The sequence below is a fragment of the Rhinatrema bivittatum genome, chromosome 6 (genome assembly GCF_901001135.1).
Source record: "Rhinatrema bivittatum chromosome 6, aRhiBiv1.1, whole genome shotgun sequence".
NCBI classification, from domain to species: domain Eukaryota; kingdom Metazoa; phylum Chordata; class Amphibia; order Gymnophiona; family Rhinatrematidae; genus Rhinatrema; species Rhinatrema bivittatum.
The window spans coordinates 82,834,259-82,859,411 of record NC_042620.1 but is presented as its reverse complement, the minus strand read 5'-3'; the positions used below and the strand labels follow the sequence as shown (position 1 = coordinate 82,859,411).

The following is a 25,153-nucleotide window of genomic DNA, read 5'->3' as shown; positions in this document are numbered from 1 at the left end:
CAACCACTGCATGAGCTACAGCAAAAAAGAGAAACAAAAACACACAACCCTAAAATATGTAATCTATAAAAAAAACAAAAGGTTGAAAAGAACTATCACAACCAAAATCTGGAAGAACACTCCTTAATACTTTTATATATAAAGTTTAAAGAGTGTTAGAAAAGGACTTACATAAAAACATAAAATATGTCATACTGGATGAGACCAAGGGGCCATAAAGCCTAGTATCCTGTCTCTCAACAGTGGCCAATTGACTTCACAAGAATCTGGCAAGCACCCTAACATTAAATAGATCCCATGTTACCAATGCCCGCAACAAACAATGGCTATTCCCTATTGACTAATAGCAGTTTATGGACTTTACTTTTGCAGGAACTTTTCCAAACATTTTTTAAACCGAGCTACACTAGCTGCCTTAACCATACCCTCTGAAAAATTCCAGAGCTTAATTGTGCGTTGAGTGAAATAATTATCTGATTTGTTTTAAACGTGCTACTTGATAACTTCATGGAGTGCCCCCTTGTCCTTGTATTCTCTGAGGACAAGCGGGATGATAGTCCCAGATACCACTCAAAACTACCCCCTTTAGTATCCCACCAGACCACACACCTCAGAAGAAGGCTCCTCCCTATTCCCATCTCTCCCCTTACCCAAACCCTCAGTTTCTCGCTTATTTCCCTAATCCTGTTCAACGCCCAATCCCTCCAGAAGAAAACACATCTCCTACATGACCTTCTAACTGACTCCAAACCAGAAATCTGCACCATAACTGAAACTTGGTTTAAACATCATGACACTCCCCTCATCAATCAGCTCCCTATCGAAATATACGACATTTTCTCAATTCGACGCAAAAAGAAAAGAGGCGGTGGCATACTCTTGGCTGTAAAAAAGGATCTCAAGCTCTCATCTCAGAAATGCTATCTCCCCAACCAGTACGAAATTGGCTTCTTCAAATCTAAATCGCTACAAATTTGTCTCATTTACACCCCTCCGGGTCTACTTGAGAAAGACTCCTCCCCGCTGATTGAATTCTTCGCCAACTCCCTCTCCCCCGACTTACCCACGATTCTCCTTGGAGATTTCAACCTACACGTTGATACTTTCCCACAATCCTCTGCTTGTGAAGCCTTCATTTCCTCCCTTGAAGCAATGGGATTCAACCAAATCGTACACTCCCCTACCCACAAAGCTGGCCACACCTTGGATCTTATCTTCATCAACTCCACTATCAATATTATCAATTCCCCATCATGTCTCACAGTTCCATGGTCTGATCACTCCATTATCCAAACCACCCTCGCACTACCGCAAACATCCCCTACCTTTCCCTCACAACCTCTATCCTTTAAATACCGCAAAACCTGCACCTTGGACACCCTCACACAAGCATGCTCTGACATAGCTAACCAACTTGACCTCTCGTCTCCAGACAACACCTTTTCCTCCTGGGTCGACCTCACCCTCAACATTGCCAATAAGCTCTGCCCCGTAACAACAAAAACTATCAATCCGGCCCATCTAAATAGAAAACCCTGGTTCACACCTGATCTCAGAATTCTCAAAACACATCTTAGAGCCGCAGAAAGGTACTGGCGCAAGCACCCCTCCCCAGCAACCAAAACTACCTATTATCAACGCATGCACGAATACAGAAACACCATCCTCCTTACTAAACGAGAATACTATGCTAGAAAGATACATGGTCTACATTACAATCCCAAGGCCCTTTTTTCTATGATTACTGACCTTACCAGCTCCTCCCCTACGCAACCTCTAACAACTACCTCCAAGAATCGCTGCAATGAATTAGCACATTTCTTTAAAAATAAAGTTTCTTCCCTTACTGCACAATTCTCTCATAACACCAATAAAGTGATTCTTCCTATCCTCAACTTCTCAGCTACCCTATCCACATTTGATTCATCTTCCTCGTTGGAAATAGAGAACATCCTGAGAAAGATGAAACCATCCTCACATCCCTCTGAAACCATCCCCTCTAAACTTCTCCTATCTATTCCCAAAGAAATTGCCAAACCCCTAACATCTGCAACTGCTCCTTTGAACAAGGCACAGTCCCCAATTTTCTCAAACAAGCAGTAGTTAAACCCATCCTCAAAAAACCCAATCTTGATCCTTCCACCCTTTCCAATTTCAGACCTGTTTCCAACCTACCCCTCCTAGCTAAAAACCTTGAAAACCTAGTCAACTCTCGCCTCTCTCTCTACCTTGAACACAACATTCGTCCCTCAACGCAATATGGTTTCAGGAAGCATCTTAGTACCAAAACCTTACTACTCTCGCTTACTGACACCTTAATCAAAGGAATCGATTTGGGTTCCTCTTATCTGATTGCCATGTTGGACATCTCTGCTGCGTTTGACACTGTCAATCACTCTATCCTCATCAACATCCTCAGAAGTATTGGGATATCTGGAACTGCACTCTCCTGGATACAATCCTACCTTCAAAATCGCTACTTCACTGTCCTAACTAACAAAACTGAATCTGAACCTATCAGTCTTCTTCAGGGCGTCCCCCAGGGCTCCTCTCTCTCCTCTACCCTCTTTAACATTTACATGCTTCCCCTTACCACACTTCTCACCAATCTTGGTATCAAGCACTTCATCTACGCAGATGACATGCAAATTCTCTTCCCCTTTTCTGACTCCCTACAAACCGCCCTCCAAAACTGGGAAGCCTGACTTTCTTCCATCAACCAGCTCCTCACAGACATGCACCTTGCTCTTAACCCCAAAAAACTGAACTCCTCATTTCCAACAAACATCCTTCTCCCCCTATCCCCCTCTCTCACTCCTCTACATCCTTCCCCTCACACACTCACACCCTGGGTGTTCTCATTGACAACCAACTCACTTTCAAACCCTTTATTAACTATCATAAGAGACCGCTTTTTCAAGCTACAAACGATTAAAAAACTCAGACCTTTACTACATTTCTCTGATTTTCGCACAGTTCTTCAGTCTATTATTTTTTCTAAAATAGACTACTGTAACGCTCTCCTCCTTGGCCTCCCTTCAACGTATACTAAACCGTTACAACTCTTACAAAATGCCGCTGCACGTATTCTTTCAAGCTCCAAAAAGAGAGACCACATCACACCAACACTTATCGAACTTCACTGGCTTCCAATACAATCACGAATACTTTACAAAGCACTTTCCCTCATCCATAAGAGCCTTACAAATGAAAACCTCCACTGGATCAACCCTCCACTCCTTCCTCACACGACCACAAGACCTACTCGTCCTGCCCTCCAAGGAAATCTCCGCACTCCCTCAATCAAATCCATCAAACTGACCTCTACTATGAACAGAGCCTTTTCCATTGCTGGCCCTACCCTATGGAATTCCCTACCTCCTGATTTACACACAGAGACCTCCACTCCTAAAGTAAAAAAAAAAAAATTAAAAACATGGTTGTTCTCCTTCAGGCCTACCCCTCACTCTCTTCCCTCTCCATGAAGAATACCTAACAGCTGGAAATCAATTATATGAACACTTGCAACTGACTCACTCCCCCTCCACTGACCTCTATACTTCCCCTAATTATTTTTACCGCATTCAACACGTTTCCGCTTCTTCCCACTACTCTCTACCCTCCTCCCCCCGAGGAACCCTTTTGCTCGCTTAGCTTTCTAACACGTTCGTGTTTGCTATTATCCCCTTTGTGTTCTCCGGGATCCTCTCCTCATAATCTTTTATGTAACCAGCTTGTCAATCCCAGACTTTTTTCAATTATCTCATTGCAACTTACCACTCATGAACTTTATGTAACCAGTATTTCAGCTCAGACTTTCTCTTTTTATCTCATTGCAACTGACCACTTGCGCTGCTTTGAATAACCATGACTCTCTGTACCTTGTATGGTAGTCTCCTGTATTTTGTAATGCAGTATTCTAGCATGATACCCTGTATTATATAATTCCTCGTATTAACATATAGTTATTTTACTTGTACCTCCCTAAGATACCCCGTTTTATATAGTTCCTATTTTTCACCTTATAGATATTTTACTGTTTCCTATTCATAAAATTGTTATTGTTCTAAGGGCCATGCCCAAAAGTATAGAAGAAGCTCTAAATAAATAAATAAATAAACAAACAAATAAATAAACAAATAAACAAACAAACAAACAAATAAATATGGGTGACATCGGATGGAGCCTGGCACGGAACTTTGATCTCAAAGAATCTAGAACTTTTAAACATGCTCTACTGAGCATGTACAGCTGTACTCATCACCCTGACCCTAGGCAGAGTCCCTCAGTCTCTTTTTTTCAGTGGAAGCCATGTGGTCACAGGAGCCCTGTGTGTCATGGAATTCAGCTTTGCTTTCTCCTCACAATTTATGCAAGTGATTTTTCTCTAGTGCTACAGATTTTTTTTTCTTTAGCATTACGGTAGTTTTTTCTTTTCCTTCTTTCCTCTTTCTGCCAGCCGCATGGCAGGCCTTAGTCGCTGTGCAGTCTGGCAGAGCCTATTTCTATTCCTTAAAAAGAAAAAAATAAATAAATGCCACACCTGAAATTTAGTATCTCCGTCCTCTCCTTGCTCTAACTGTTTTTGTACCTTTGTCAGTTGCTGGCAGAACTGACTGAATGCAGTCAGTGGACGATCCGTGTAGGCCGCTGAGTCTGGGGACTTGCCTGAGTTCTACCTGGGTAGGAGTTCCATGTCGTTTCATGATCGACATCAACGGAGGTTCAAGACAGTGCAGAGATAGAGGACCACTCTGTTCCTGTATGGGAGAGAGAGCTCATCTTCCCCACATTCAAAAGGAACTAATCTCCATGGGCAGGAGCCCTGGATGACGTAGCCTCCCCTCCTGCTTGCCAGTGATGGTAGTGAGAGAGAGTGAGCAGGAGCTTGGGCAAGAATCTTGCTGCCACAAATTCAGTGTCATGCCCAGTATAGGTTGCCCATGCACACAGGGCCGGAGGAACCACTAGGCGAGCTAGGCCTGTGCGCTTAGGGCACCGCCGCCGCTCGCGGCCACTTCAGGCTGCAGAATTTTGAAAGGGCAAAAAGTGCCCCTTCAAAATTCTGCCCAGCCCCCGCCTCACCCTGCTTCCCCACCCCCCCCCCCCCCCGTGCCACCCTCCCAACACCCCCTTGGTGGTCCAACGGAGGGGCCCGGGAGCAATCCACCGCTCCCGGGGTCTTGGCTGCCACTAACCAAAATGGCGCCATGGCCTTTAGCCCCTACCATGTGACAGGGGCCAACCAATGGCACCGGTAGCCCCTGTCACATGGTAGGGGCTAAAGGCCACCAGCACCATTTTGATTAGTGGCAGCCAACGACCTGGGAGCGGCAGATCGCTCCTGGGCTCCCCGCTGGACCAGGTGTTTTGTGAGGGGGTGGAGGGGGAGGTTGGGAGGGTGGGGGAGTGGCGGCATGTGGTCTCTGCCCCTGGAGTCGGGGCTGCGACTGGGGGCGGGCGGTGCAAGGCTAAAGGTGCCTAGGGCGCCCAAACCTCTTGCACCGGCCCTGCATGCACATCTCTGACCAGTGCACCGTTGGTCTGATACATAGATGTCAGGACCGTGTCAGGGACCAGGACTGCCATTGAGCACCATGGTCACCCTTGACGCCGCCGAGGTGCTGGGGCACCCTCGATGCCATAAGGGCCTTCTGTGCCGTAGGCATCTGTGGATGTGGAGTCTCGATGCACTGGAGTCATTGAGTGCCTTGGTCCTCAAGATGATAGAGTAGCAGCGCCAACCTTGGTGCATCGAGGTCCCATCCATGCCATAGATGCCACAGAGGTGTGTGAGTGGCCACCCGCGATGCCATCGAGGTGCATGTCCTCACTGCAACAGCCGTGTCCTCTGGGCCATCATGGTGTGGAGCTGTCTCAATACCATAGATGCTCATGATGACATCAAGGTGCGGGGCGCCACCCTGGCAGCCATCAGGAGTAGTGGCCACCAATGCCTTTCATTGCCACACTCGACAATATCGATCACTACCAATGAGGCACTGGGATCGCCACTGAGCACCCTGTTGTCCCCGAGGCCATCAACCACCAAGGCTCTTGAGAGCCTTCGAGTGACAAGGATTTCAGCATTTAAAGATCAAGCACCAGAGTTGCCATTTACTCAAGGCACCCTGGTATGCCAAGGCATCCAGGCGCAGTGGTCTGGTGCCCTTGGTGTTCCTTGGCGGGGCACTGAAGGACATTATGCTGTCCCATCACTGGCCTATGCTATCAGGCACCATGGATACCAATGATATCGGGGGGCATCGAAGGCCCCACCTAGATTCATGCACCATTGCAGTTAATGAGCGCTAACGAGGATATCATCAGCCATAGCAGCTAGTGAGGAACACCATCGAGGTCGCAGCATCAATGTCCTTGGATGGATAGGTGAGCAGAGGGGGAACAGTTGATGGCACTGGCAGTCATCGGCTCCTCTGGGCACCAAATGGGAGTGTCAGGGCTGCAGAGCCTCTGCCAACAGGCGCTCCTGGTGCATCGAGGTCCATCGGTGCCTTCAGGCACCAGGCTCTCTCTATTGGTGATGCTGGACTGTTGAGATCAGAGGGTGCTAGTGGTGCCGGGGATGGCACTATATACTATCAAACTGATCAACATTCGGTCAAGCGCTGAAGCCCTGGGTGCAGCATCATTTGGTGCCCTTAATGTGATCCATTTTTGGTAAGCGCGAAAGCGCTATGGGCCCCGTCACCACTGTAGGCACCAGTTGTCACGGTCGGATACTGCAGGACACAAAGAGCACCATGGGCACTGTTGGTCACCATGGAATTCACTGCTATCATTCCATGAGGAAAACGGTGGTGAGCAATTCCCAACACAGTTCAAGGGCTTTGTTCAGTCTCTTGGAGCATTATCAGTTGGCAATAACCATAGAATGCCACCCAGCACCATGCCATATCCAGAGTCCCAGTGGTACTAGGGACGCTGTCACACTGTTCCTATACACTCCACTGGGAGTTACTGTGCAGTGAAGCGCAGCATACGCGATCGGGTACGGCAAAAGCATCTACTCCAAGCAACTCGGGTGATGGCAGGCAGCAATCTCCCTGTCTCTGCAGTTCTCAGCCATTCAAAAAAGGAGAACAAGAACTAATCTGTAAAAACAATCCAAAACCAAAAATATTTCCCAAGAAAACATGAACAGCTACTGTGTAAGGAGGAGGGACTTCAGAACAGTATTTTAAACTCCATGATAACTTGTATCTCTTGGAATCCTTTAATTCTTATTGGTCCATACCACTTTCTTCCTAATTTTATCTAAATTTTAATCTTCAATCCAATTTATGCTTTTTCATGTCTTTCTTCGTATCATCCTTTAATTAGGAATCAATGGCAACTTAATAAAAGCTCAGTCCAATTATCCATAGGATAACAACTCTCGTTGTATATTTCATGTTTCAATTGTCCACCGACAACAACAGCTTATATTGTACTTAGCTTTTCTGAATGATTCTTCCTGCTGATGATTCCAGCAATGGCTGCTGTGCCACCCATTCTAATGGTCCCGATGCTGGCAGCGTTTTGCTTTTTTGACTACTTCAGGGTTATTTCTCAAGACTAGAAATGCAGTCACCAACTCTAGCAAGTGGTACTCTGTCCTTGCTGTGACATGGGATTCTACCCCACATGCATGGCAAGTAGGGAAATAGATATGCCACCATCCATAGAATGCGATACCACTGTATGAGTACCGGTCAGTGTGCTTTTACAGTAGAGGGCTCTATTCTCCAGTGGCCCTCTACTCTATGGGTATGTGTGTGTGTTTTCCTCATGGTGAGCGCAACAGCTTGTGCGTGCAGTCATAGGACTGACTTATGACTGTGTTCCTGGTTGACCCCTAAGGGAAATAGATACCAGGAGGGTAGTGTCGGGAGTCTTCTCCCTCCTTAGAAGAGGAATATATCTTTCAACCCCTTCCGTATCAAAAATCCCCTTTGAAGGAAGCACTTGGGGCTCCATTCCTGGCCGGTTTATCACTTAACAGAATCTCAATTCTTTGAATCAGTGCATCTCCTTTTAGGCCAGGGCCGGAGGACAGCAGCTGCAGTCATCTGATCGTTTTTGCTGGGGCCCCTTTGTTGATTAGCGTGGTAGCCTTCCCCTTCCAAGGATGGCTGCCAGTGGCAGATTGGTCTCTTCTAAACTTCAGCAGTTAGTGATTGTATCTCAACTCTCAACTGGAGAGTTGACAGGTTTTTCGAGATCAGGAGACCCCGATCCACATTATTTTCCTGTCCCTTCTGGATGCCTGGCTGTCCAACCCTGCAAGGGGTGTCACTCATTATCCATTCCCCAGAGAAAGCATGTCATGGGCTTCTGACTGGCATTTGCTCTCAGCTCCTCGTGAGATCTGAGAGCCGATGGAGCAGTAGCGCTCTCCTTAGATCATCCAAAGGCACAGCAGATCTATTTTGCGAGAGAAACTTCCCAGAATAGCTCCCCAGTGAAGAGGGTTTCTCCCATCCAGGAGTCACCTTTGATTCCTGCTCAGCTCAATGAGTGTTTTTTTGATAGGAACCACTATTGCCAGTCATTCCCGCCTGTGGGACCCTACCTCAGTGAGGAGGGTTCTAATCCATCTAATTGGCAAATATGCCTTTCATCTTAAAGCCATATCCTTGGCTGAGGAAGTTAGGGGACGAGGAACTCTGCAACAGAGGTGCTGCTCTTTGGTTGCAGTGGCTTGCAAGCTATACTTTCCTATTTTAGGGATAACCCTGTCTTCAGACAGGGGAGTCCTGGTTCATGTAATGATAGTTTCATTTACTGGACCGTATGCCTCCTTGAGGGAAGCATATGCTATCATGGCTGAGGAATTATTAACCAAGCCAGGTTTAGGGCAATCTGTTCTGAGATTGCCCTTGCCCTGCCCTGGTACCTTTAGGGTTTCCAGGCCGGTGAAGAAATCCTGCTCAACAGAGGTTTGCACTTGCAGCACCCCAGCTTCCTGTCTCTGAGTGGAGTGTTTCTGGACTTTTTCCCTGTGGAATTCGCTCTCAGCTTCAGCTGTTCCATGCAGGCTGAGGGCTCTCAGTGGGTAGCTCCCTACTGGAATCGGCAGTGAGTTATTCACTTGGGGTTGAGTTATACAGCCTAACGACTTGTGCTTACCCCAGCAGTCCAGTGGTCTTGTCTCCTTGTGTTCTTCGCTCCTTCCGATTTCTCTCTCTCTCTCCAAGCTGAACAGACCTAACCTCTTCAGCGTTTCATCATAAGGGAGCCGCTCCATGCCCTATATCATTTTGGTCACCCTTCTTTGTACTTTCTCCAGTACAACTATCTTTTTCTGAGATGCGGCAAGCAGAATAGCACACAGTATTCAAGGTGCAGTCTAATCACTGAACGATATAGAGGCATCATGACATCCTCCATTTTATTTGCCATTTTAACATTTTTTCTAAAATAATTTACACATAGATTCTTTGTTTCTAGACCAAAAAAACGGATTATTTAACAACTTTTTGTTTGTTCTGACCAATGTTTTCATAGGTTTCTATATACATATTCACTGGGTTTAATAGCAAGATATGGTCTTGAATATATGGTTTTTAATATATTAGATGAATAGGTCATGTGCAATGTTAGTTTTAATGATTGTTTAATAAAGTCCTTTTCTAACACTCTCTAAACTTTATAAATAAAAGTATATGATCTGTTCCTCCAGATTTTGGTTGGGATATAAACCACTGCATGAGACCATAGTTAACAGCTAGTGAAATTTCATTTGATCAGTTTCACTGTTAACCAATAAAAAGATATAATATACACTAAATGTGTTAAGATTCAAATTAATTCCTGCAGGTTTCAAAGTTTAATGTGGTTAAAAGTATGTACATTGTGAAAGTATGCATGTACTTTTAGGTTACTCAAAATCTACTTGCATTACTAGCTTATTCTATCAATGGAGGTTGTGATTAAACTTTTGAAAAGGAAGAGAATGGCAAATAAAACTGTGAATGTCATAACGTCTCTGTGTCATTCCATGGTAAGACCTCACCTTGAATACTGTGTGCAATTCTAGTCACTGCAATTCAAAAATGATATAGATGCACTGGAGAAAGTGCAGAGAAGGGTGACCAAAATAAAGGGCATGAGACAGCTCCCCTATGAGGAAAGGCTAAAGAAATTAGGACTGTTAAAGACTGGAGAAGAGACGACTGAGGAGGAATATAATAGAGGTCTACAAAAATCACGAAAGGACCTGAATGAACAGGTTAAAGTAAATCTGTTATATACTCTCTTAGATAATAAAAGGACTAGGGGGCACTCCATGAAGTTAGCAAGTAGCTCATTTAAAACAATTCAAAGAAAACTTTTTCACTCAGTGCATGGTTAAACTCTGGAATTCATTGCCAGAGGATGTTGTTATGGAAGTTAGTCTAACTGGGTTTTAAAAAGGTTTGGATAAATTCCTAGAGGAGAAGTCCATAAACTGCTATTAATTAATAAGAAATAGTAGCATGAGATCTATTTAATGTTTGGGTACTTACCAGGTACTTGTGACTTGAATTCTCCACTGTTGGAAACAGGATGCTGGGCATGACAGACCCTTGGTCTGACCCAGTATGGTATATCTTTTGTTATGTTCTTGTATGACTCGGAAGCACATAGGGCCTGATTCACTAAGACTTTTCTCCCATTCAATGTCTACGGGAAAAACAGGTTAGTGAATGAATCATACCCATACATCGTCTTTGTGTAACTGCAGCTCTCATGATAAAACTAAAATGTTTTTTTTTTTTCAGAAGTTAAAATTTTAGAGAATAATTTTGATACAGGATGCAAAGTCTCCTTTGGAGTTTCCCTCCCTTCATGAACTTTTCATTCTATGAAAAATTATTCCTTCTGGTATATTACTGAAGCCTACTAGATTTTTGAATGTTTATAATATATCTTCTCTCTCTCTTCTTTTTTCTATACAGTTCCTCTATTTCCCTTAATCTCTCTGTGTATGTTTTATAGTTCAGTTCAGGTTACCATTTTGGTGCTCCTCCTTTGAATTGCCTTTTCTTGTCCATATCCTTTTGTAGATATGCTCTCAGAAGTGAATCCAGGGCTCAAAATCTTACCAGAGGTAATGTTACTTCTCAGTCTCCTAGTGATATCATGCAATAAAGTATATCTTAGCTTTCCCAACTGCTTTGTCACACTGACTATCTTACATTATCAGAGCTCTAGCTACAATTCTTATCGAAATTATATAGAAATGATTTTAAAATCTGAAAATGCAGCTTTTTTTCCAGGACAATGCACATAAGCAGAATGAAGAATCCTTTATTATTTTTATATCAGCATGAAATGACAAATGGAAAAAAGAATTAAGACTTCCAAATAGTACCTCGAGTAACAGCATCTAAAGCACACCCACATCCCGTTGCTCCTCCTCCAATAACAAGTACATCAAATTCTTTGGTGTTTTCCAGAGTTAGAAGATGAGCCTCTCTTGATGGAAGTTTATATTGGATAGCTTGCTTTGAAGGTTCTGCTGCTTCAACGTAACCAACACTAACCTGCAGGAACAAAACAAATGAAAAAAGATAAACTGTACATACTTCCACTATTGTAAGGAACATTTAAAATTGAGTAGACCAAAAAATTGAACCCAAATATAACTAATTATGGCGAGAAAAGAATGTTCATAATGCAATAAGATTTCAACAAGGCTGGACTCGATCAGGCTTTATTCTAACTTAACCAGCTACACAGGTGGGGGATCAGGGAACATGGAATTCTGTGTGGGATGAGAAACAAGGTATTAATTTCTTCCTTGTCCTCCCCTTTCCAAGCCTCATACAAGGTTTAATGAGAAATGACTACTTATCTGATAATTTCCTTTTCTTTAGGACAGTCAGATGAATCCAGAACAAATGGGTTATGTACCTCTATCAGCAGATGTAGATGGAGCAAACTGACATCACAGAATATATATACCTCTGGAGTGGCATCAGCCTGCCAGTATTCTCTTCAAAAGCAACTGTGGACAGACTAGCAAAAACTTGATTAAAAATACGTAAGAATGTAATAAAATTAGTCTAGGGACTGGACTACCTACCAGTAATCCTTATCATACGCAGCCACAGGAGGACCATACAATCATCCAGCAGACAAGGGAGGAAAGCTGAATTCATCTGACTTTCCTTTTTTTTTTTTTTTTTTAATTTTTTATTTCTCAATTTTCATTATTTTTCACATACAGAAAATTAATTACAGTGACTATTAACAGACAAGAAATTAACTTGCTACTACCAGTAAACAAAGTACAGCTTTTCTGTTTATAATTATATAAAGTAATGAAAAAATCCAGTAAATCTCTGGAACATTACTAAAGTAGAAAAAAGAATAAGAATTAACGAGAGAATATCAGCCTTTTTTCTATATTGCCTCTAAACAGGTTGGGTGATACTGGTCTCAACTTTACAGTTATCCAAAAAGCTTCTTAATTGTGTGGGCTCAAAGAAAATGTATCTATTATCTTTAATTTTCAACATGCACTTACAAGGGTACCTTATCTTTATTTGGGCTCCTAATGATCTTGCCTCCTCACACATCCCCAGAAACAATTTCCGTCGAGATTGAGTAGCCTTTGTTATATCAGGGTATTATCACACTTTTTGACCATAATAAATCTTATTTCTATTACGAAAAAAGGATCTTATATTCAAATCTCTATCAGAAGAGAAAACAAAAGAAACTAATAATGTTCCCCGATGGTCCACCTGTTCCTCTACTGAAGTTTCTAAAAAAGTAGTTAAATTAAGGCCAATATTCTGAACCTGATCTGGTGATGCTATATTCATTGGATTTCTTAATGTAGGGGTAAAATAAATCCTGGCTATTGGGGGAATAGCTTCAGATGGCAACATAAGTATATCCCTTGCATATTTTTTAAATTGCTCTTTTGGCGAAATTTAATAGATGGAAAATTTAATATTCTGAGATTTACATCTCATACTATTCTCAACATTTTCAATTTTCCTAGTGGTAATAACGTCTGATTGAATCAATTTTACCTGTGTTTCTTGTACCTTTATAATTTGTGTAGACATTTCTTTAATTTGTACTTCATGTAATTTTACCATTGGTTCCATTGTTTGAATTGTTTTTTGGGAAGCATTTATTGCTAAAGTTAAAGAGGAAATAGAATTTTCTAAAGTAACCAAGGCACTCCAAATTGATTCCAACGTAATTACATTAGGCTTGGATATTTTCTGCATTGTGAGACCAGTAATTTCCCTATGTTCTTGACAGGCTTCCGAAACCAAATTTGTTCCACCTGCCAAGTCCACTCCCCTCTCCTGAGTATTGGATTTCAAATTTGGAACAGCTACAATAAGTTCTCTGAGTGTTACATTCACTTCTCCACTTTTACTCTCCAATACTCGAGTAGGTGATGTTAACAAATCCTCCGCAGTAATCCCCTTTCCCACCTCTGCAGCCGTCGACTCACCAGCGATTTGCCTTAGATCTCTAGCATAGTCCTGGGGATTACTTTGGAATGGAGGGGAGGGTGTTTCAGGGACGCCCGGGCTCAAAGATGTTAATTCATCCATGAGGGGTAGGATATGTTCCCGTCCTGTTCCCTCAGCGGACCTTACTCCCGGGGATGATGCTGTCACCGGCGAAAAGAACCCCTCTATCAAAGGTTGGGAGGGTATAGGAGTAGATGATGCAGAGGAATCTATCCGTACTCTACCCTTCCTCTTCGTATGCGGCATAACTTTTAAGAGGAACTTAAAGTCTGAGAGGCTTACCCTTCGGTCTCTCCTTACACTTTAATTCCTGGATCTTTTCGTGGAGGCAGAGGGGAGGATTAAACTTTTGAAAGAAAAAAGCAATAAAAAGTCCAACAAAGCCGCGCGCCCCTTAGGGCACGCGCGGCTTGGGGTGGCGCGCCAGCGTCTGCTTCGCGCCGCAAAGGGGCCGGGTTTTAAAGCCCTTACCAGGCCCTGACTGATGACATCACAGGAGGCGCGGCAGAACCCCGGAGCCAGAAAGTCACTCCTTTCCCCCGGTCACAGCTGCAGATGAAATTGGCGTTTCTCTCCTCTCTCCTCCACCTCCCAAAGCCGAGCAAAGCCGCGCGTGCGGCTTTGGTGGCACGCCAGTGGCAGTGGTGCGCCGCTAGGAGGCCGGTTTTGTGGGCGCCTCCTTCGGCTCCTCCCCCTGACGTCGGGGATGGCCAGGAAATTCAATTGCGAGAAGAATTAAAGATTTCACCGCGAGGCAGAATCTTTCCAGGTAATGTCAGCTGCGAATTGAAGCCACTAGGATGCCAGTTTTGTGAGAGACTCCTACGGCTCCTCCCCCCAACATCGGGGCTGGCAGAGAAATTCAATTCTTTTCGCAACTGGACAAATGTTTTTATAACATGTGCGCACTGGCGCATGCAAATTATAAAATTTCAGGTCGGTATGCTTAAGGGGGTATAGTATAGCAAATACGCACGGCGACACAGCAGGGCCTTCCCCAGTTCCCTCCTAGTCCGCTCCAATTAAGGAGAAGGAACTTCCCAACCCCATACCCTTACCTCCCTTCCTCTATCCTGCCCTCCCCCCTATCCCTATCCTAACTACCCCAGTGTTTTTTGTTTTAACTTTTGCTCCTGCCAAGGAGCAGAAGAAAGTTGTGTACGCTGGCACCCCCCAGACCACCCCATTTTAGCTCCCCGGTACTTATACACGTCCTGGAATTTACTCACGTGGCCAGGCCAATTTAATAATTGGCCCGGCGCACTTAAGGCCCAGGATTTTCGCACGCCGGGGATTTTAAAATCTACCCCTTAAGTACACTAACCACATCCTCTGCCACCAAATTCTGGAGCTTAATTTTATGTTGTTAAGTGAAAAATAATTTTCTCCAATTAGTTTTAAATGTGCTACTTGCTAATTTCATGGCATGCCCCCTAGTCCTTTTATTCGAAAGAGTAAATAAGCAATTCACATTTATTCATGCTAGATCTCTCATGAGATCTGTCATCTCTTCGCCAAGCTGAAGAGCCCTAACCTCTTTAGCTTTTCCTCACAGAGGAGCTGTTCCATCCCCTTTATCATTTTGGTTGCTCTTCTCTGTACCTTTTCCCATTGCAACTATATCTTTTTTCAGATGAAGCGACCAGAATTGTACACAATACTCAAGGTGTGGTCTCACCATGGAGAGAAACAGAGGCATTATGACATTTTCTCCTTTATTTATAATGTTTGGGGTTTTTTTTAACCTACCGCAGCATATTGAGCCAATGATTTCAATGTATTATCCACTATGACACCTAGATCTAACAGAGTGTAACTACAGCACAAGTTAATTTTCCCTATATGCATCACCTTGCACTTGTCCACATTAAACTTCATCTGCCATTTGGATGCCCAATCTTCCAATCTCGCAATGTCCTCCTGCAATTTATCACAATCCGCTTGTGATTTAACTACTCTGAATAATTTTGTATCATCTGCAAATCTGATTACCTCATTCACCATATTTCTTTCTAGATAATTTATAAATATATTGAAAAGCACTAGTCCAATACAGATGCCTGAGGCACTCCACCATTTACCCTTTTCCATTGACAAAATTGACCATTTAATCCTACTCTCTGTTTCCTGTCTTTTAACCAGTTTGTAATCATGCCTCCTATCCCATGACTTTTTAGTTTTCTTAGAAGCCTCTCATGAGGGACTTTGGCAAACGCCTTCTGAAAATCCAATACACTACATCTATTGGTTTATTATCCCCTTCAAAAAATGAAGCAGATTTGCAAGGCAAGACTTCCTTTGGGTAAATCCATGCTGATTGTGTTCCATTAAACCATATCTTTCTATATGCTCTGTGATTTTGATCTTTAGAATAGTTTCCACTATTTTTCCCAGCACTAAAGTCAGGCTCACTGGTCTATAGTTTCCTGGATCGCCCCTGAAGCCCTTTTTAAATATTCGGGTTACATTGGTCACCCTCCTGTCTACAGGTACAATGGATGATTTTAATAATAGGTTTCAATTGTTAACTAATAGATCTGAAATTCCATTTTTAGTTCCTTCAGAATCCTGGGATGCATACCATCTGGTCTAGGTGATTTACTACTCTTTAGTTTGTCAATCTGGCCTACTGCATCTTCCAGGTTCAAAGTGATTTGGTTCAGTTCATCTGACCCCTCATCCTTGAAAGCCATCTCCAAAACCAGTATCTCCCCAACATCCTTATTAGTAAACACAAAAGCAAAAATTAATTTAGTCTTTCTGTAATAGCCTGTAATAGCCTTGTCTTCCCTAAGAGCCCCTTTAACCCCTCGGTGATCTAACGGTCCAACCGACTCCCTTATAGGGCTTGTTTTGGATATATTTTTTTTAATGTTTTTATGAATTTTTGCTTCTACAGCCAATTTAATTTCAAATTCTCTCTTAACCTGTCTCATCAATGTTTTACACTTAACTTGACAATGCTTATGCATAAGAACATAAGAACATGCCATACTGGGTCAGACCAAGGGTCCATCAAGCCCAGCATCCTGTTTCCAACAGTGGCCAATCCAGGCCATAAGAACCTGGCAATTACCCAAAAACTAAGTCTATTCCATGTTACTGTTGCTAGTAATAGCAGTGGCCATTTTCTAAATCAACTTAATTAATAGCAGGTTATGGACTTCTCCCCCAAGAACTTACCCAATCATTTTTTACACACAGCTACACTAACTGCACTAACTACAAACTCTGGCAACAAATTCCAGAGTTTAATTGTGCGTTGAGTGAAAAAGAACTTTCTCCGATTAGTTTTAAATGTGCCACATGATAACTTCAAGGAGTGCCCCCTAGTCTTTCTATTATCCGAAAGAGTAAATAACTGATTCACATTTACCTGTTCTAGACCTCTCATGATTTTAAACACCTCTATCATATCCCCCCTCAGCCGTCTCTTCTCCAAGCTGAAAAGTCCTAACCTCTTTAGTCTTTCCTCATAGGGGAGCTGTTCCATTCCCTTTATCATTTTTGTTGCCCTTCTCTATACCTTCTCCATTGCAACTATATATTTTTTGAGATACATCGACCAGAATTGTACACAATATTCAAGGTGCGGTCTCACCATGGAGCAATACAGAGGCTTTATGACATTTTCCATTTTATTCACCATTTCCTTTCTAACAATTCCCAACATTGTTCGTTTTTTTTGACTGCCGCAGCACACTGAAATGACGCTTTCAATGTGTTATCCACTATGACACCTAGATCTCTTTCTTGGGTGGTAGCTCCTATCATGGAACCTAACATTGTGTAACTATAGCATGGGTTATTTTTCCCTATATGCTTTTTCCTATTTTCTTCAGATGGATCTTCCTTCAAATTTTTGAAGGATGTTTTTGGCTAAAATTGCTTCTTTCACCTCACCTTTTAACCATGCCGGTAATCGTTTTGCCTTCCTTCCATCTTTCTTAATGCATGGAATACTTCTGGACTGCGCTTCTAAGATTGTATTTTTAAACATTGTCCACACCTGTTGCACACTTTTAACCTTTGTAGCTGCACCTTTAAGTTTTTTATATTTTCCTCATTTTATCAGTTTCCCTTTTGAAAATTTAGTATTAGAGCTGTAGATTTACATATCCTCCTTCCAGTCATTAGTTCAAATTTGATCATGTTATGATCACTGTTGCAAGTGGCCCCATCACCATTACCTCGCTCACTAAAGCCTGCATTCCTGTAGGCTGTCATAGGCATCAAGTGCACAGACATGACAAGAAATAGAAATATGAAAAGAAAGAAAAACAGAACTAGTGGAACATAAGGCTACAGTAATGACTAGGAAAACTCATGGAAAAGGAATATCATTAAAATCATCATATAATAAAGTGAAAGCATAGCAATGTGAAAGTGTAAGAGCAATACCTACTCACACTGTTTTAGGTGAGAAAGGCAAAATGTGGGATTGGACACCACTTAAGTTATTGCCTTTTAGAAGGAAATAAAAATTTGCACATCCAAAATAAGGTCTGAGATATCAAGAGTAGGTTGCAAAAATGGATGTAAGCTTCTTTTATTTCAGGTATAGGAAACAAACCAGGAGAATCCCAAAATATCAGAAAAGGAACCCCCAGTCCATAAAATAAGTTGCACTCCCCATTTTCTTTACATTTAAAAAAAAAAAAAAGCAAAGCAGTAATACATCAATAACTTTATTGTAAACATGTTTTAAGTTATTAAACAGTTCTCTTACAAGACACCTGAACCTCTAGAAAAAGTCATGTTTGGAAGAATCGTCATAACTTCTTCATATGGAATGGGATCAAATTGGTTAATACCATCACAACCAATATGGATCAATTATATTCTGTAAATGCAGGGCAATGTGTTACTCTCTTCTAGAGATGGCAAGGGAACTGCTGTAAAGAACATAAAAAATTCTAGTAACAGTAATATTTTTTGATACAAGGTATTACTTGCTGTAAACTTTTAAAATATTGTAGAAGCCGACACTGCTGACGTCATCACAGTGCGCCGGGGGGGGGGGGGGGATAAAAGCACAGGCTCTAGCCCGGAACAGCTGTGCCATGCCTGCCCGCCTCGCAAACACCAGAGGCTTTAAAATAAATAAATAACCAGCTCTTTATTCTTTTTTTTTCTCTTCACAGGCCATCCGAACTCAGTCAGGACTCCGTTCACCCGTGAGGCCCCCCCCCCCCCCCTGGAAGGCCGGACCGCGCTCCTCCCCCCAGGCCGACGTTGCTGACGTCATGACAGAGTGCCGGGGGGATAAGAGCGCGGGCTCCAGCCCGGAGGCGCCGTGCGACAAAGGAACATGCCCCTATGTACACCCTGAGTAATACCAACGGACAACCAATACAATACAACCATGGCAATAGACGAAAAAACAACACACCCTATTCAAGTATGTCTAAACAAGGGTAAGTATGGAAAAAACACCAAGAGAAAATGCATAGACTATCACAATACAAGAGAAACTTGGAACGCGAATCTAAATAACCTGATACAGCCAAAAAGAACTAACAATATCAATATAAATAGCGTAGTAATGATAAGATTTCTACTAGTTAACGCACAATCAGTGACTAAAATTTCCTATCATCACAGACCTGTTATACAACGCAAAACCTAACTATCGCCATCACAGAATCTTGGCTAAAAAAATATCAGATATAGTTTTAAAAAACCAGATAGCGAATAAAAATTATGACATCTTCTCGATTCCTAAAATAAATAAAAAAAGGCAGAGGCTTAATGCTAATAGAAAAGAAATTCAAATGTAAACTACTACATGTCACACCCCCAAAGAATCATGAAATTGCAATTTGACACTAATCATATGCAAATATGCCTTATTTACAGCCCACCTAGTCTCCTGGAGTTAAACATTTCACCATTAATAGAATTTTTTACAACTCACCTAAATCAAGCAAAACCAACCATCATATTAGGAGATTTTAACCTTCACATGGACATCCATCCGCTATCTAATATATGCCAAACACTGAATGACATAATGAATGCACTTGGTTTCAAATTAATCACAGACAAACCAACACACAAAGCTGGACTTTCATTAGACCTGACGTTCATCAGCAGTAAATCTCTAGAGAATATAAACACAGACTATACCCAAATCCCATGGTCGGATCACTTCCTCATACAATCCACTATTAAGCATTCAGGTCCAACTGAAAAACAAAGGAAAGAACCAGTTGAATTCAAGTATCGCCCACCCTATAATATAGAAATACTGAAGAACAAACTACAGGCAGAATTAACCTATTTCAACTACACAGATTTTAACACTGCAACTACTGAATGGATAAATAGGACTACTAAATTAACAGATGAAATAAACCCCACAAAAAATATTTACATTAAGGAACCAAAACAAATAAATCCTTGGCAAAATGAACAAATAAAAAAAGTCAAACGAAATCTTAGGAAAAAAGAAAAAGAATGGAAAAGAAATAAAATAACCAAAAATTTAACAAAATACCAAAAACTTCTGCTCACTACAAAAAAGTAATCCTTGATGCTAAAAAAAATATTTTAGCTCTAAAATAGAAAAATTTACAAATAACTCTAGAACCTTGTTCAACATAGTTAAAGATCTAAGCAGTGATAAAACAACCACCCCTCAGAACCTACCCGAAAATCGATGCAACGAAGTAGCACAGTTTTTCAAAGAGAAAATTGAGAATTTAAGAACCAAAATTCCAAAAACAACCTAACAAAAGGTCAAAATGCACACCAGGGATGTAACAAAATGGTCTTCATTCACTGATGTTTCAAACATAGAAGTGGAAACCCCGCCCCACATACAATCGACACCCTGCCTATAATGGAACTAAAAAAATTAACTGATATAGCTGCCCCAAGACTAGCAAAAATCATAAACCTATCTCTCGAAGAAGGTTCAATGCCTGACATCCTGAAAGGAATCATCATTAAACCAATCATTAAGAAAAAAACCTGGACCCCCAAAGCCTGAATAACTATAGACTGGTATCTAATTTACCACTGATAGCTAAACTAATAGAAAAAACAGTCCAAAAACAATCAGAACACCTAGAAAGTAATAACATTCTATATCCTGCTCAACACGGATTCCGCAAAGATTATAGCACCGAAACACTTCTACTGGCACTGTCAGACAATATTTTAAGAGGCTTTGACAGTGGAACACATTACATCAGGGGTCGGGAACCCATGGCTCGCGAGCCAGATATGGCTCTTTTGAGGGCTGCATCTGGCTCGCAGACAAGTGTCACCATACTTCGCGGTTCCCCGCTGACCCAGCTGCTCCCCGGTCCTCCGCCGCCCGGGCTTAAAATGCTGTCAGCCCGGGCGGAACGCGGCAGGACAGCTGGAGTCAGCGGCACCGGCGTGCTCTCTTCTCCTCCCCCCCCCGCGGCCCGGAAGAGGAAGTGGAGAGCATCGGGTGCCTGCGCGGGAAGAAGAGACCACACTAGCGTGGTCTCTTCTTCCGCGGGGGGGAGGAGAAGAGAGCACGCCGACTGGAGTCATCCGGGTGCCTGCGCGGGAGTCATCGGGTGCCAGCGCTGGAGTCATCGGGTGCCTGCGCGGGTCTTCCCGCGCAGGCACCCGATGCTCTCCACTTCCTCTTCCGGGCCGCGGGAAGAGGAGAGCACGCCGGGGCTCTCTTCTTCCCGCGGCCCGGAAGAGGAAGTGGAGAGCTAGTGTCCGACGGGAAGAAGACTGCAGCGCGGCTCGGAGGAAAATGAAAATCTTCAACCGCGGCCGATGGGACTCCGCCTTCGCCTCCGCGAGGGCTGAAAATGAAGGAGGTTAGCGTTGGGAGGTGGCTGCTGCTGCCGCGAGTTCCCGGGGGGGGGGGGGGGGGGGGGGGAGAGAGAGAATGAGCGAGCAAGCATGTGTGTTTGAGATCCTGTGTGTGTGAGTGAGAGATTGCATGTATGTGAATGATTGAGAGCCTGTATATGTGAAAGAGAGTATGTCTGTGATTGAGATCCTGCCTGTGAGAGAGAGAGCATGAATGTAAGTTTACCATTGGGACCCTGTATGTGTAAGTTTGTAATTGAAAACCTGTTTGTTTGAAAGAGTATGTGTGTATGATTGAGATCCTTTGTGTGTGAGAGAGATCATGTGTATGTATGATTAAGAGCCTGTGTGTATAAGTAAGAGAGAGACCATGTGTGTCTGTCTGATTGACAGCTGGTTTAGGTGATGGAGCATGTGAGTATGTGATTGAGAGCCTGTGTTTAAATGAGAGAGAGAGACCATGTGTGTCTGTGTGATTGAGAGCTGATTTAGGTGAGGGAGCATGTGAGTATGTGATTGAGAGCCTGTGCTTAAATGAGAGAGAGAGACCATGTGTGTCTGTGTGTGATTGAGAGCTGATTTAGGTGAGGGAGCATGTGAGTATGTGATTGAGAGCCGGTGTTTAAATGAGAGAGAGAGACCATGTGTGTCTGTGTGTGATTGAGAGCTGATTTAGGTGAGGGAGCATGTGAGTATGTGATTGAGAGCCTGTGTGTAAATGAGAGAAAGAGAGGACATGTTTGTAAGCATGTGAATGAGAGTCTGTGTGTGAGAGAAAAAGACAGCATGTATTTATGTGATTGAAAGCCTGTGTGTGTGTAAGCGTGAAAAGATAGACAGCATGTGTGTAAATGTGTAATTAAGAGCCTATATAAGTGAGAGAGAAAAAACATTTGTATATGTGAGTGACTGAGAGCATGTGTGTATAGGTGTGTCATTGAGAGCCAGTGTGAGAGAGAGCGCTGGTATGTGACAGAGAGGAGAAAGTTCCAAGCAAACCACCCCACCTCCTGCTAATTCAGAACAATCTCAGGACACCTGGATATCAAACGCTCCCAGGTATGCAGAGCAAAAAAATTTTTGTATCCTTATTATTTTTCATTACTGGATCTTTGTGTCTGCTATTTTGAAATATTTTGTTGGTATCTGGAAATGTTTTATATGAGTTTTTAATTATTGGATATTCCACTCATCAGCTGTTTCGAAATATGTTCTTTTTGTTAGTACAGTTTTACTGCTGATGATTTTATATTTCTTGATTTGTTTTATAAGGATGTGTGATGTTTCTTTTTTCCTTTGTTACACTGCATACAGAGACTCTGGCTTGTTGCAGTTTCCAATTCAGTTTTTGTCTGCATGCTTCTTGTTATGCGTTTTGGTCTCTTTATTCTATGTTAGGTGAGGGACAGCACGTGATTCAGGTGAGGTTTTCTGCTGGCGTGTAGTTTCTGTGTAGGACTCTATAGCAGCCTGACTTGGTCCGTTTTCCTAATAGGAGATGTATTGGTGTCTTAAGGCCTGGTGTAATATTTTCAGAGACTTATTGTACTTTAAAAGTGTGATCTTACATAAAATGCACACATTTACTTGTATTTAGTTTTAAACATATTGTATGGCTCTCATGGAATTACATTTTAAAATATGTGGCGTTTATGGCTCTCTCAGCCAAAAAGGTTCCTGACCCCTGCATTACATCCTTGTTTTATTAGACCTTTCCTCAGCATTCGACACAGTGAATCAAGAAATATTGATTAAAAGGCTCGAAGAAATAGGGCTGTACAGTAACACACTAGCCTGGTTTAAGTCATATTTAAATAACAGATTTTTTCATGTAAAAATCAAACACACAATGTCAGAGAAAGTAAGTTTACAAACAGGAGTACCACAAGAATCAGCATTGTCCGCAACACTCTAATATTTACCTCCTCCTGTTATGCCACCTGCTAGCGGCCTTGGAATCATATACTATGTATATGCAGATGACATTCAGCTAATCTTACCCATTGATGACACAATTGAAAAGACAAACTAGCCAATATGTATCTAGACATAATCAAACAGCTATTAAACCAAATGGAGCTAGTGATAAACATTGATAAAACTGAATTCCTGCATTTACAACGGAAAAACAAACCCAATCCAATCACCAATAACGATTAAGATTAACCAAAGAGTAGAATTAGCAGAAAAAGTACATTTCTAAACCTGATACACATATCACTGAAAACAAAAGAGGGATATGCTAAACTAATGGTACTCAGGAAGTTAAAACCTTTTATCAAATTTCTGAACAGTTTTACAAACACTAATTTTCGCAAGTACTGATTATTGTAAGGTCCTGTTCCTAGGACTACCACAAGTGACCACACAACCTCTTCAAATATTGCAAAATTCAGCTGCAAGAATATTGACAGGTAAAAGAAAGAGAGGCCACAATACTCGAACACTTGCAGAACTTCATTGGCTACCTACTGAACAAAGAGTACAATATATAAAGTGCTATGCATAATACACAAATTAATTCATGACGAAAAAGCAGAATGGCTGAACACAGCATTACGTGTGCATGTTCCACAAAGAAACCCAAGATCAGCTAATAAAGCACTACTGATTATCCCCTTGGTTAAGTCTGCTAGACTCACACAAGTAAGGGAGCGAGAACTATCTTTGGCAGGTCCCACATTATGGAATTCAATGCCTCTGGAGATAAGACTGCAGAAAAACTTCAAACTTTTCAGAGTAAGCCTTAAAACCTGGCTCTTTAAACAGGCTTTTTATAAAGAGAATAAAGAAATCAAATAAGAGCATAACCCGGCACCGAATAGTTTTTAATTTACTTTTCTTTCCCACCTTTAGATACACTTAAGTTCATTTTCTTTATATATGAACTGCAATAGTAACTTCAACCTAACAAAATCAATACTCAAACAGTTTTATATTGAAAGAATCCTGTTACCGCGTATTCTTGGCATGTTTATAATAATGTTTTAGCTATCCTAATTAATTTCTATTACTATATGTGCCTTTATGTAAACCGTTGTGATGGTTAATTTACTGAATGATGGTATAAAAAAGCTTTTAAATAAATAAAGACTATTTAAAAAAAATAAGTAAAGAAAGCAAGATGAGGCCAATGAGCAACAGCTAACACCGGCACAAAGAAAAGGAAGTTAACAGCCAACAGCTTCTACATGATACTACAGTGTCTACTTTGTATTATGCAGCTGGTAGGAGTCAGAAGTACAGTAGCACTATGTAATGAAAGCAGGCATTTGGCAGGGGTGAAAGCCAACCTTTGAGAATTTGAAGAAAACCCAACTTGTACATCCCATTCTTCCACTCCTCTTCATCACTCACCCCCCCCCCAACCCTGATGGCTTCCACTACCCCAAATCCCTTTACTTTGATTTCTTTTTCCTCCTCCCCCACAAGTTGACAGTGCCCCTGTAGAGTTATATGGATGCTGCTCTTCAGAATAAAATCAGCAAGAAGGCTGTACTGAATGTGGAACTGTGAGGTAATACACACTCTTAGCTCTCATGACAGGCTCATCCTCTTCTACTGCAGGCTTCAAAATATAATCATGGAAGAAAGCAAGCAGATATTCTGGAGAGTAGAGCCCTGTAAGTATGGGAGGGACCTATACAGTGCGGCAGATACCACCATAAGCTTCCTGGGCAGAATGGATGAACCATTTTGGTCCTTTTCTGCCGTCATTTCTATATTTCTTTGTTTCTATGTTTAAGCTGTGGAATCTGTTGCCAAACGATATGGTCAATGTGTTTAGCATAGCAGTTTTTAAAAGAAGATTGGACAAGCTCCTGGAGGAAAAGTCCATAAAATATTATTAACCAGCT

The 25,153-nt window shown here is 42.1% G+C and overlaps 1 protein-coding gene across 3 annotated transcripts in view; it reads right to left on the bottom strand.

Moving 5' to 3' along the window:
* Nucleotides 1–25,153, bottom strand: part of GPD2 (glycerol-3-phosphate dehydrogenase 2) — a 516,322-nt gene that overhangs the window by 383,500 nt on the left and 107,669 nt on the right. For all 3 annotated transcript variants that reach the window (XM_029605520.1, XM_029605522.1, XM_029605521.1), the window contains one exon: nt 11,360–11,531. In XM_029605520.1, coding sequence (XP_029461380.1) covers nt 11,360–11,531 — 172 coding nt within the window. The remainder of the gene's footprint in view (nt 1–11,359; nt 11,532–25,153) is intronic.